This window comes from Chelonia mydas, chromosome 8 (genome assembly GCF_015237465.2).
Source record: "Chelonia mydas isolate rCheMyd1 chromosome 8, rCheMyd1.pri.v2, whole genome shotgun sequence".
NCBI lineage: Eukaryota > Metazoa > Chordata > Testudines > Cheloniidae > Chelonia > Chelonia mydas.
In genome coordinates this window covers 52233508-52247493 of record NC_057854.1, presented here as the reverse complement: position 1 = coordinate 52247493, position 13986 = coordinate 52233508, and the positions used below count along the sequence as shown (strand labels likewise).

Below are 13986 nucleotides of genomic sequence, written 5' to 3'. Positions count from 1 at the left end.
CATCACACACTCTTGAGATGCTCCAGCATCAAATACCCACCTTGAGCGGCTCCATCCTTTGCTAGCATGAGCGCTTCCCTCACTTGGCAACGAGGCTCCAGAGGAGAGCGGTTCTGCCTTGATAGGCTCAGCATCTCCTGCAGCACGGCCCGGTTCCTCTCCACCCGCTCAGCCAGAGACAGCCCGCTGGTGGCACTCGCAGCGCTGCCAAGGCTATCCCAGCTCTCTGTCCTCCACAGCTGCCCTGATGGGGCTAACCCCTCGCACAGATCGTCCTTGGGAGTCAGGGGGAGGTTCTCCGAGTCCGTAGCCTGGGCCAGCTCTTCTCCAAAGGGGGCTGGTTTGCCATGGTCTTCAAGGGAAGATTTCTGGCTGCTTGTAGCAGGATTCCTAGAGGAGCTGGTGCCCCAAAGCCCATTTGGGGAGCCCCTTTGGGCCCTGTTTTCTGAGTAGTAGTCAGCATTCTCCAGAATGTTCCTGCCTGGGCTTGGGAGCCTCCAGAGCTCCTCAGCTGAACTGCAGCCCAAGGCACTGCCTCCTCCCACTGTCCTATGCGCCTTCAGAGCTTCCACGTTGTTGGCGTAAAGGTCAGCAGCCGCAGTCCCCCTGGCAACCTGCCCAAAGTCCACATCGTCATGGCTGTCTAGCAGCACATCCGTCAGGTAGGTGCGGATCTGAGCCCCGGGCTCCACCACCGCATCTTGGGGGACCCCCTCCACCACCGCCAGACTTGGCGTGAGCTTCCCTTTCCTGACCTTGGGCTTCTTCGGAGAGGCCCGTTCTTGGGACACCACTCCTCCCTGCTTAGCGGTCAACCTCTTCTCCTTCAGAGCCTTCACCTTGCTCTCCAGAATAGAGCGAGTGGCCCTGCCCGGTTCCCCTCGCAGCCCTGCTGGCTCCAAAGCCGCTCTGACAGGCTGGTCGGCACTGGACTCGGCGCTCTCAGCAGGGAAGTTCCTTCTACTGGCATTCCTGCTGTGCTGCTTCATGCCCTTCATGGCTCTTCTCTTCTCCATAGGTGAGTTCCCCTCCATGCCAGCCTTCTGCCTCTCGGGGGCCCCTGCAGAGAAAACAAACAGCAGTAAGGGCAGAACTCAACTGGACTGTAAAGGGAGCTCTCTGCAGCACCACAGCTGGATGGGCCTGCACACCCTCCTCCCCAGGAACTCCTTTTCCCATCGCCCCAGCTAATAACATTGGCCAGCTCCACACAGCCTCTTGCCAAAGGTCTCTAAGCATTGCATACAATTATTTACACTGCAGTAGCCCCTAGGAGAGGGGTGGGTAAACTTTTTAGCCCGAGGGACACATCTGGGTATGGAAATTGTATGGCGGGCCATGAATGCTCATGAAATTGGGGTTGGGGTGCAGGAGGGGGGTGAAGGCTCTGGCTGGGGGTTGGGGAGGAGAGGGAGGGCTCCGGCTGGGGGTGCGGGCTCTGGGGGATGAGGGTTTTGGGGTGCAGGAGGAGGCTCCGGGCTGGGACCGAAGGGTTCGGAGGACAGGAGGTGGATCAGGGCTGAGGTAGGGGGTTGGGGCCCGGGAGGGGATCAGGGGTGCAGGTGATGCTTATCTCAAGCAGCTCCTGGAAGCAGTGGCATTTCCCCCTCCAGCTCCTACGCAGAGGCGTGATCAGGCAGCTCTAGTCTGCGCACTGCCCCGTTCATAGGCGCCACCCCTGCAGCTCCCATTGGCTGCAGTTCCTGGCCAACGGGAGCTGCGGGGGCGGTGCTTGGGGCAGGGGCAGTGCGCGGTGCCCCCTGGCTGCCCCTAAATGTAGGAGTCAGAGGGGGGACATGCTGCTGCTTCCGGGAACTGCAGCACATGGACACAAGGCAAGCCCCAGACCCTGCTCCCCAGCAGGAGCTTGAGGGCCAGATTAAGTCAGCTGGCGGGCCGGATGTGGCCCATGGGTTGCAGTTTGCCCACTCTTGCCCTAGGAGCTCCAGTCATGGACCAGGGCCCCACTGGGCTAGGTACTGCGCAGACAGAACAAAAAGATGGTCCCTGCCCCAGTAAGCGTAGATGTTTATTGATTATCCCTGTGTCAAGGAAGGGCAAATAGAGAGACCAAGCAACTTGCCCAAGTTCACAGCATCCCTGGGACCAGAAGTCAGGAATCCCAGCTCTTAGGCCCCTGGTCCCACTACTAGCCTACAGGCCCTCCCCACAGTTGTGGGCAGTTCTTGGGTACAACCATCATTGCAGGCAGAAATTCACCTGGCGTCGCCATTTCACTATTTTATACTTTCCATCGCAATCCTATGTAGTGAGAGTGGAGCGCTGCTTTCGGATTAGTTACTGCACTAGGCTGAAGCAGGGAGGAAGAGACAAGTACTGTGAACTGAACTCTGTCTATGGCAACAGGCACCTCAATTTTCCTGGTCTTCAGACACATTAAACAAGTAATTCTCTCTCTGCTTTTGTCTCAGCTCCCTGTATAAATGGTTTAGAATAGCAGTAAGGGCCGCCAGACTGGGCACTTCCTGACAGTTATAAGTTAAAATATCTATTTGCATTTATCTAGTACATTCCATCAGAGGACTCTTAAAGGCTTTGCAAAGGCAGGTGAGTATTATCATCCCCATTTTAGAGCTAGGGAAACTGAGGCACAGAGCAATTAAGTGCATGACATAGGCAGATCAGTGACAACACTGAGATAGAACTCAGGGGTCCTGACTTGCAGTCCCCGGCCTAGCTTCTAGGTCATGCTGCTCTCCTCAGGCAGTGAACCAGCTGGTCATTAAGAGCCACTGAGTCACTATTGACTCAGAACTGCCGAGTTAGGAAAGTGAGCAGCCTGAATGAAGTTTTTGGGGAAGTTTAAGACCCACCCCCAACTCAGCTCACCCAGCCTCATGCTACTGTTAGTGTCAGCACATAGCAAGGGCTCCTTCACTCCCAAATCTGTCTATAGCATCAGAGAGAACATTGGTGTTTTTCAAAAGGTGTGGATCAGCCTCCAGAAGACTGGTTTCTAATGCTGAGTTCGCTAGGCTGGGCTGGTAATCTTCCGAGATTTCAGCTACATCCTGCCTTCAGTTGGCTGCCAGGGAAAGAGCTTTGCTTTTGGCATTCTGGCACCTCCTCTCCCAGAACCCTGGAGCTGGGCAGAGGGGCAGGGAAGCAATGAGCCAGGAGAAGAGCAAGAGAAGATATTCCCAGGCAGCGTGGGTCAGTTCTGCATGGGTTTGAAGCAGAGGCTGGGTGAGCATGTTAATTCCAACCGCACCAGCGTGGTCATTCCCTACAGTCAAAGACCTTGTTCTCGGCATCACAAGTGGACAGCGTGCGCAGTTCCTGGCTGGGAAAGTCAGGGTCCCAGGCGAGGTCAGTTGGACTCCAGTGTAGAGATCTGAGCCCCTCCGCTACAAAATAAGTTTAAATTACTATTTTTAAGTGAATCCAGGTGCGACCCTTTGTATTGCTGCATTGTGGGGACTGGTATTTAAAAATACATAGATGTACCCCAGGCTAGATGGATCCTGACACCCAATGTTCTCCTAGGTTTCCCACTAGGACAGTGGACAAACTCTCTCTGTGGCCCCTCCCCTCACCACAAGTCAAATTTGAGGATAAGAGTGAGCCGGTTCAGGCATTTGCCTAAGGCTGAGACAGACATGAGAAGAGTGGGCACAAAGGTGAGGGCTGGAGCAGAATTCTCTCCCATCCAGGAGACCAGCTGGCTTTGGGGGCGGGGGCGGGGGAGGGGATCAGCAAGTGACATGAAACATTCTCCTGGACTCTCCAGGAGGTCACGGGGAAAGAGACTTCAAACACGAGGGAAGGGGAAAACTTGGATCAAAAGAACTATACATCCCCTGGAGCTGTTTCCAGACCTGAGCCTCACAGCAAACTGTTCAGAAGAGACAGAGCCGCTGCCATCTCCACTTACCACATGGCTCTTCACATGGCCTTGTCTGGGATGTAGCAATTGGATGCTGTCGAGGAGCAATGGCCAAGCACAGCCCTCCCTGCTACACAGAGTCATGAGAACAGGCATATTTAGTGCCTTCCCTAAACCCAAGTAGCTAGCTCTGAACACTTGGGAGTTGCCCTACATCCCATTTTAAAATGGTAACGACTTGGCCCTTCTGTAGCACCTTCCATCTGAGGATCTCAAAGCCCTTCGCAAACTTTAACCCATCCTCATGCATTCCCTCAAAGGCAGGGGAGTATTCTCACCCCCATGTGACAGATGAGGTCTATGAAGACAGAGACGTTAAGGCCCAGACTTTCAAAACTGACTAGTAATGGGGGTGTCCAACCTGAAGCATTGTGAAGATCCTGATTTTCAGAAAGTGTGGAAAATCAGGTTCCTTTAAGGTGTCTCAAGGTGGGCAAACAAAAATGGATGCACCCAAAATCATTAGTCACTTTTGAAAACCTTGGCTGAAGTGACTTTCCCAAGGTCACACAGCAAGTCAGTAGCAGAGTCAGGAATAGAACCCAGGAGTCCAAGGAATCACCCTCCACCCAGGTCACTGCAGACTGATGGTCCTGCAGTCCATTGCCTGTGTGTTGCTGTGGTATTCCACTGACGTGCCAACACCTGCCTGGAATGTAACGCTGTGCTACACTGAGTATCCAGGCAGCACTGCACACGTGCTTTGATCAGTGGTTAAAGATGTTACACATGTCCGGATGGGAAAAAACTGGATGGACGCATTTCAACATGTTAGCCAGGGAATCTTCCAAGAACAAAAAAGAAGCCGAACCTTTTTTTTTCACCTCCAAGTTCAGAAGCAGATGTTTCACTACTTAGGGTTTGTCTACAGGGGGAAAAAATGGTATAAACTAAGATGTAAATTTAAACCAATATAGTTACCCTCTCACCACATGTAGATGCTCTTATACTGGTATAAAAGAGCTTTTTGTGGTTTAGCTTAACCTTCTTCCCAAGCAAGAAACTAAACCAAAAACAGGCCTTCTTCCAAATGTTCACATGGCGGCTGGGGAAGTTATATTGGTACAACTATATTGGTATAATATAAAATTTCCCCATGTAGACAAGCCCTTGGAGTCCCAATGACTCATTCAGAAATACGTATCTTAAAAAACAGACTGGAAGAATCTTATGCAGAAGCCATAGGAGACAAGAGCCTAAAATCACAGCTTGCCTAAGTGAGTATAGCTCTAAGTGTCCACTTGTGACAGTATTGTGTGGTCCAGTCACATGGAGGTGTCAAAGGGAGGTCAGGGTACGCACAGCTGAGATGCCCAAATCAATTAGTTGTAATGCAGTCATGCCCTGCTGTGCTAGGTGCTGTACAAATGCAGCGAGAGGCAGCCCCTGCCCCTAGAACTGACAGTCTAACTAGACAAGACACAGAGTAAGGTGAAAGGGAGGGTTATTTACCTGCATCTCTCAGTGGGGGAACTAAGGCAGAGAGATGCAGTGATCTGCTCACCGTCACAGTCAGCCTATAGCAGAGCCGGGAACTGGACCCAGATCTCCTGAGTCCCAGTTCAGTGCCTTAAACCAAGACTACTCTTCCTGTCCTGTGGCACTGGGGGTAATAGTGGAGCACTCAGATAATACGTGGGTCTCCGAATGTGCCACACCAGCTGAGCCTGGACTCCACAGAGATGCATCAGTCACCCCCAGCTGCATCCTCCACTGAAAACACCCACTCCCAGCCCTGTATAACCTCCTTTGAGGCCTGAGATTCAACCATCCTAGCCAGACAGAGGGAGTGGGATAACTACAGAGGAATCCCCGTTCTCCACTTTCATACTCACCAAGCCTTCCTGAGTCAGCTGGGAACAGTCTGCTGCTTCTGTGTGGGACGCGGGAGCTCTCCCCACAACTCCGTGGTGGGGAGAATCTCCTCCCCAACCTCCATCCAGGCTCCAGGTTACACCATGGGACAGAAGTGTCTGCGAACCAGCTGCCAGTGGTGCCGGCCACGCTCCATCTCCCCGAGACTGGATCCTGGAGGCCCCATCCGCAAGGCGGGAGCTACTCCTCAAGGCAGGGCCGGGCAGAGGCTAGTCCGCTCTCCCCGGCCCTCTTCACTTATTTTTCTTTCCTATGCAGCACTGCTGGGACGATCATGGGAGGGAGGCAGGAAAGAGAGCACCCCTCCCGCCCCCAGATGTTAACCTTTTATAGCTGCACCGTTACAACTACCAGGCAGCAGGGAGGGAGCAGAACTGCACTCAGGAGAGACATACACCAAATATGAGGGGCAGCTTGAGTGCTCTTTTGGGGGGGGATCACAGCAGGACCCCAGCTGGGGAGAGGAGTCAGCACAGGGATCACAGCAGGACCCTAGCCAAGGGGGAAGGGGAAATCAGTGCAGGGAACCGCAGCAGGACCCCAGCAGGGGTGAGGGAGCAAGTCTACACATAGGATCACAGCAGGACCCCAGCTGGAGGGGAAAGGGGAGGAGGGGAATCAGCACAGGACCAACTGGCTCAGCACAAAGCTCACAGCACGACCCTGGCTAGGCCTCTCTCTGCCACGACTCCCACGGTTTAAACGCGGTGGAGTTTTCCTAGCAATCCAGCTAGAGCAAGGGCCGGAAACCAAGAGGCAGGAAAACAAAAACCAAACAAAAACCTTTGCCAGCAGCGCCCAAGTTCACTGCCTGGGTGACTCCCCTCCGCAGCTAGGGTGCCCCCGCCCCCCTTCTCCCCTCCCTCCAGTGACCCAGCTGTGCAAGCTGAGAGAGCCTGTGGAGCTGGCCCTGCGCATACCAGGGCACCCAAGCAAACAACATGCTAACCACAGGAACCGCTGGCTATAAAAGGTAAGACATGTTTGGAAGGGCCCACGGTGTCGCCATGGCTACCCACTTGCTTGGCCAGAGGGGAGGGGTGGGAACCCACCCCATTGGCTGCGCAGCCCCGGCTAGCTGAGGCAGGAGGGTGGAATTCTACACCCCGTGGGGAGCGGCTCAGTCCCAACTTGGAGGGAAGTTGCGAGGGAGGCTGGAGGGCGGGAAGAAGGAAGGGGGAGAGGAGGGGAGGGGAGGTGGTGGAAGCTTGGCCGCCTTTGGCTGCTAGTCAGGAATGTCCCTTGTTTAGTCTCCATTTTTGGAGGCGGCTGGTTAGAATTGAGACCCACGGGCGGGTAAACCCGCCCTGGGAGAGCCGCACAACCTCTCTGGCAAGCGGGGGGAGTTATGTGGGCCTTTCAAAGGGGCGGAGGGAGAGGCAGGCTCTGACTGCACTTTGCTTTATCAATCCCTAGGCTGGGGACTCAGCCCCCAGGGCCAGTCAGTCTTGGACGTTCTTCAAACCATGGACCAGACGCAAACCTGGAGGAGCCACATTCTGCTGAGAACTGGACTGAAATTCACCATCTACCTTCGCTCCATCCTAGCCTCCTAGTCCCAGGCCTGGCTGTGTGCACAGCTAGGGCATGTTAGATGTGTATTCACTCTGTCCATGCATGTCACTCACACGCCCTGGAAAGCTAGGATGGGATTGGAAGCCCAATCTTGTAGAGAAGGCACTGGGCTGGGTTCAATTCCTGCCTAAAGACTCCACATGTGACCTTGGGCAAGTCACTTAGGCCAAGAATTTCAGAAGTGTCCAGTGATTTTGGGTACCCCAACTTCAGACAACTTAAAAGGGGCCTGATTGTGAGACAGGTCCAGAGCACCCACCTCTGAAAGTCAGGCCCCTTTCCAGGCATCTCAAGTTGGGCACCCAGAAACTCAGGCAATCAAAAATCATTAAGCATTTGGGTCTTAATCTCTCGGTCTCTCAGCCTTCTACCTGTAAAGGGGGGGATAACAATACCACCTCTCCCCCACCTTGTCTCTTTCTGGTCTCAACAAACTAAGGTCTTCGGGGCATGAATTATCATTAGCATGAGTCTGCACAGGACATAGCAAGGTGGGGTCCAGATCTCCATTTTGGCCTCTAGGGGTTATTTCTGAAAATAAATAGTATTATTATAAACATATTATTCTTTCATACATCAAGATTTGAGGAGCAAACCCAGGGAATCAATGCACAGCATTACCCCCACCGGCCCTTTGTCCTATGTGACATCAACACACAAGACCTGAAATCCAGGCACAAATCTGAGGGTGCTTTTATGGTTCCTTGCTGTCAAATACTGACAGCAAAATCACTTGTGATAATTGGGAAGCTGTCGAGGTCTGGGAGAATGTAACCCTTAGCAAGGAAATGATTCCCACTTCATATCAGGCTCCTTATTTAGCTGTATTTTGCCTGTGGGTTTGGGCTGTGCACTGTAAAAGCCAGCACCGCGTGTCCATGGGACCATCATACCAGATGTGACAAGGTGGGAATTTTCTGTAATATTTTTATGATGCCTATGTGTGCCTCAGTGTCCCTCTGTACTTTGCATTGCTACCCAGTGTGGGTAAAAGAGTTAAGTCTGCTCTTGGAGCAGTGCAGGAGACATGGTGTGTGCCTCTCACCAGGTTTCTGGAGGCAGACTGAGTGGCTCATTAAAAGACTGGCCAAGGCCAAACCATACCAATGGAAAAATCCAAGTGGACAACGGAAACTCCATTGACCAGGACATTGACACCCAGCAATCAACAGCCAAGAGGAAAGCAGTTCCCCCGCCCCCACCTCTCAGCAGAGGCCAGCTCGAGAACAGAGGACTGAGTAGTGACAGGAAGGAAGGGGAGAGTTAGCCCCCTGGAGAGACATGGCTCTCACCAGGGTCAGACAAAGGGAGAGACACAGAGCCCAGAATGGTCCCCAACCCCAGCAGCTTGGCTAGTGGATTGCTCTGGCTTGGCCAGATGGACTATGCTTTACCCTTTAGTGGTCCATGTGACCTAAGGAATTCCAGTGCTGTGTCCCAGCTGACTAATAAACCCTGCTATGGTTTGGAAAGGCTGCCAGGTGTCACTGCAAATACCTACTGAGGTGCCTGTGTCTCTGAAGAGTGGCCAACCCTCCAACCAGGAGTCTGTCTCTGTTGGCCTCACTGGGCCGAGCTCAGGTGTGAGGCAGGAGTGCTGAAGCCCAGAGGCTCAGTCCTGGAGGCAGTGAGGGCATGTGGCCTACCCTGAAGGAAGAATAGGAGCTGTTAGGGTCTGGCAGGCAAAGCCTGTGGATCCATGACACTATAGCAACCTCCTGCTGTGCCTCAGGGATGAGCCACCCAGGGCCAGAGCATGTGTGGGAGCAGCTCAAACTTCAGACATGTTTCATGTACAATTGCAGCTGGTGTCATTCCCTGCTGGGGAGGTGCCCGGCCTGCACAGGAGCAGCACAGCTCTTCCCACAAGAGAGATGCCTTCAGGATCATTTCCCGTCTCTCTGGCCAACTTATTTCAGATTAAGGAGATCAACAAGCACAACCAAAAGCAGAGAGTCTCCATGAGTGAGAGAGAGAGAGCATGATATCCAGCTCCTCTCCGCAACAGGCTGCAGCCACATAGCCTCCCAAGTGGCCAGCTGACAATGCAGAGAACAGTATCCTTGCAGATTTAAAGATGCAGTACATGGAAAACAAAGGCATTGCAGTACGTATGCCACAGCTTCCTTTTTAACTCAGATCTACAACTTCCTTCTCTCTTCACAAACAAAACACCTGCCCACACTGCATGGGCACCTCATTCACAGTCATACACCTCCTTTTCTTTAGCCCCAGTGACCTGGTTTCTATCACCACCACCTGCAGGTCCAAGAAATCACCCATCAAAGTGCCTGACCACTAGCGGGAGTGTGTGCATAACCCTGGCTATCGTTCCATCTTGCGCAGTAGCTGACTCCTATTGAATAGAAGGAGCAGTCTTCTCCCTTGGGTGCCGTTTTGGCAGCGGGGAAAATGCCATGTCTACATCACAGGGTATCTCTACATAGCAATGCAAGACCTGTGGCACTGGGTCAGCTGACTTGGGATCACAGAGCACGGGCTGCCGGACTAAAAATAGCAGCGTAGACAAGGCTCAGGCTGGAGCCCAGGCTCTGAGACCGTCCCCAGTCCCCACAAGGAGATTCCTCCAGCCCGACCCCCACTGGGACTCGCCGCTGTGGGTGTTTATTGCTGTGTAGACGTTCCGACATTGTCCTGCTAACTCCCCAGCTGGCTTTTTATTCCCTCTGCTCCCTCTCCCCACTGGAATGCTCGTGTCAGTAAAAGGACATGCTGCCTACTGACTAAACCACAAAGTCTCCGTGCAATTACACACCCGGAAGCTGTTAGCAGGACTGGAGACCAGTATAAAAGTGACCCAATCAAGTCAAAGCAAAGAGCAGGGGCACGTTCTGTTCCTCCAGGTGTGAAAAGCTAACAAAGCAAGAATGGCGTTGTGATGGCCCTTCACCTCCGAGCGCCCTCCAGCATCAGGCCCCAGCACAAGTGCACCCAGCCTGTTTCCCCTTTCTTCTACTCATGAAAGTAACATGTAGTTTCTCAGTGTCCGATACAAAGTCCACCTCCAGGCACAATTTATACACATACACCCGTGCAGTAATTCCCCCCAAACCTTGTAATATTAAACAATCCTCCAGTTCCCAGAGTAAACATCTAAGATACAGCAGGTTTCAGAGTAACAGTCGTGTTAGTCTGTATTCGCAAAAAGAAAAGGAGTACTTGTGGCACCTTAGAGACTAACCAATTTATTAGAGCATAAGCTTTCGTGAGCTACAGCTCACTTCATCGGATGCTGTAGCTCACGAAAGCTTATGCTCAAATAAATTGGTTAGTCTCTAAGGTGCCACAAGTACTCCTTTTCTTTTTAAGATACAGCAGTTCTTCCATCCCCCTCTCCAGGGACCTCACCTCTTGCTCACCCACCCAACAGTCAATACCAGCACTTTGTTCCCCGTTCCTTTTACCCCTGATCCAGGGCCCTGCTCTCCAGACCTCCCTGCCTGAGAGCGAGCCATCTTCCCACCGCCCTTCACTCAGGTCTTCACCCCGAGTGACCCCCTCCTGCAGCCTTCCACTCCTCCAGGCCTCCCTACTTGTGAGTCCTACCCCTGCTCAGGGAAACCCACCCTCCCACAACCACGCTCTCTTGCTTCCAGGCGCAGCTTTCCCTGGCCTAGCGAGGGCCACTTCTCTGAGCCTTCTGCTCAGAAGGGGTCCCTAAGCTTTGGTCAATTCTTACCAGCAGCCCTGTTTCAGCTCCCATTCACATTCACCTCTCTTCCCCAAGTCTCCCATAGCTCTCTCCCAAGCAACTCCTGCCCTTCCTCTCTCTCCCCCCTCCTCCAGCAGCAGCTCTCACCTGCCCTTCCTGTGTCCGACTCTTACGTTCTGAGAGACTGACTCACCTGTCCCAGTCTCCTTCCCTCTAGCACTCAGGTGCCCTCTCTCAAGCCTAATTGGGGGTCAACTGACTAGTCACAGGTGTATTGGCCTCTTCCCACTTGAGAGGGCTAGTGTTACTCTGGTTATTGGCAATATGTGGGAGGAGGTGGGGAATGATGCAGCCAGCCTGCCCTAGAGCTAGGTTATATTGTTAGCAAAGCCTCAGGGAACCTTAGCCCAGCTCACACTTAGGTCACATGGAATGCAAATATCCCCAGGTGGTTTATAGCAAGAGTGCTATACATAGAAGGTGGGATAGCAGTATTGCCTCAGAGTGCAATACATAGAAGGTGGGATAGCAGTATTGCCAGCTCCGAAAGTTCAAGCATCAGGAGTCAGGCTTCCCCAGATCCAAAGATTCCAAGAAATAATAAATCTGGGGTTTGTTCTGAGCTTTTGCGGGTCGTGTTTTCAAGTTTTTCTCTGCAATCATGAGGGTTAGAAACTTACTTGTATTAAAAATTACGAAAGCTGAGATTGTCATGTGGTCATTGGACTCCAGGAGCTGCAGCTTTAAGGGAAATACCAAATATCATACGAGTTGGCAATACCCAACTAAGCCAAAGCAAGGGGAGTTTGGGGGTATCTTGGGTTCAGAAACTGGGTGTCTGATTTTGCACTCTCTCTGTTTTCTGTAGGGTACTGATGTGCCAGTGAGCACAGAGATGGGGGAGGAAAGACCGTCCTTCCATCCATGTCCTCTGCACTGCTCTGCAGGGAACAGCCTTTAGTTTTGCACACTCGGCTTCCCAAGCTGATGCCGCATCTGCAAATTGTGCAAGAGGAAAAGTTACTGGGCCCTTCTCCAAGCATACCAGCTGGCCCCGACAGAATGAGGCCAGCATATCCATCTCTCAGCAGAGGCAGCAGCAGCCAGTGCTAGAACTGAATGGAGTTCAATGAAGAATCAGCCTTGTTCTGCGCTTTCATTTAAAGGATTTACTGAGGGGGAGAGAGAACTGGAATTATTGACGCTGACAGGATGGAAGCTGTTTTCTAGGATCATCTTCCCCATTCTTGCATACCCAGATCCCAGAATGCAGCCTACTGTGGTGTTGGGAACACAGGAGCTCCAAGCCATGCTGGCGCACAAGGCATGCACATACACAGCGACAGCTGTTTTCCCTCACAAGGTCTTGCTTCCTGGTATTTGTGTTCAGAGCTGTGGATCATCTGCCTATCAGGAAGAATTCACACTTGGGTTGATAGACCCAAATCCTGCCTTGATTTCTTCAGGGAAATAAGAGTGACCCCCTAGTAAAACAGCTTTTGATTTACTTTCATCACTCCTCAAGTGCAGCTCCTAAAGTGCGGTTCCCACTAAGGAAGTGAAATTTGTTTCTCTGGGAAGCCTGGACGCAGGACGCACAGGGGCAGAACTGCCGTCATGGACTACAGAGCACCAAAGATAATTTGCAACAAGCACCCAAAAAGTTAACTACTCCCTATTTCTGGAAAGGAAATTTGCAAGACCAAGGTAACCCAGTCAGGACAATCACATTAAACAGCCAAAAAACAGTGGCTAACAGTTACAGCTCAGAAAGAGACCTATCAATGGGGCGCTGAAATTCATCTTCCCCTTTCTTACTAAGAGACCCCAACATCCAGATGTGCCTGGCTGACTCACACCAAGGTTTAACTGAAGCTCCTCCCACCCCTAAAGGGCCCCAGGTCAGGAAATGCCTGGCCAGCTCACTCTCACCAGGCTGCATATCCCTGCCTTACAGAAGCAGACTGAAGACAGATGGCTGTTTTCCTGGAGAGCAGGAGTCTGGTGCAGTGCCTGGGATCAGTGGCACTAGAGAGACTGCGGCTGAGAACAAGAGCAGAGGGGTAAAGCTGGCACTTATATCCATGCAGGACATATGTACCCTAGACACACACCCCTCCCCCACAAGCCCAGCCGTGTGTTACCTTTTCAGGCAGTCGCAGTGGCGTGTCACACTCTCTTCCCATTGCACATCACACCAGCGGGGCACTTGGGCTTGAAGTACCTTAGTTCATCAGTCTCCCCTTTATAACATGTGGCACTTGGCTCCTAAGAATAGAGGCAAAAGAGAACGGGAACAGCTCCAACAGGCCTGGGGCAGCCCCAATAGGTTTCACAGTGTCAACGTGCTTTAAGTAAGTATGATTCTTACCTGAATGCTCTTAGGTAGCCATCCCAGTCCAAACCAGTTACCACCTTACTGACTGTGCTCGGGGATGAATGGGGAGAGCGGAGCGGGGGGGGTGGGGGTGGGCTGGCAGGCCTCTCTGAGTAAAATGGAAGCCAGCCCTGGTTCTGCCTCACTCCTTTCCTGCTGCAGCTATGCAGGGCAGCTGCTCTCAGGCTGCTGGTTTAAACTGCAGCTTTTGATATTCATGATTGGTTTCATAATCCCGATCGAAAGGAAATGACCAGGATTACAGAATTGTTTTAATCCCCCCCTGCCCCATACACAGCTGCAGCTGTCAGCGCGAGTTGCAGAAATCAGTTTTATCTCCTTAAAACGGCTCTAACCGTCAGCTCCTTCTGAGCAGCCCCTGCGAGCCAGCGAAGGGGCCAGCTCCCAGCTCTCATGCCTCGCAGACGCGGAACATTTCCATTTCCACAGCTCGCCCTGATTTGCCAGTCTCATCACGCTGGAGAAAAGACCAAGGTTAGATTCCTCAGCAGAGTCTGGAGTTGCTCTCTTCTGGACTGAGAATACACTGATAGGGGCCAATGGGGATTATTACTGTGC

At 52.5% G+C, this 13986-nt stretch overlaps 1 protein-coding gene across 2 annotated transcripts in view; it reads right to left on the bottom strand.

Moving 5' to 3' along the window:
- The window catches only part of KIAA1614 (KIAA1614 ortholog), a 37989-nt gene extending 24491 nt beyond the window's left edge, over positions 1-13498 (bottom strand). The window contains exons 1-3 of one of the 2 annotated variants that reach the window (XM_043521102.1): positions 13402-13498; positions 13175-13298; positions 41-1060 (exon numbers count right to left, since the gene is read on the bottom strand). In XM_043521102.1, the coding sequence (XP_043377037.1) occupies positions 41-1034 (994 nt within the window). In that variant the 5' untranslated portion in view covers positions 1035-1060; positions 13175-13298; positions 13402-13498. Of the gene's footprint in view, positions 1-40; positions 1061-5742; positions 6641-13174; positions 13299-13401 lie in introns of those variants that run through there. The other variant, XM_037907123.2, reaches the window with a different exon arrangement.
- Positions 13499-13986: the final 488 nt, after the last annotated feature.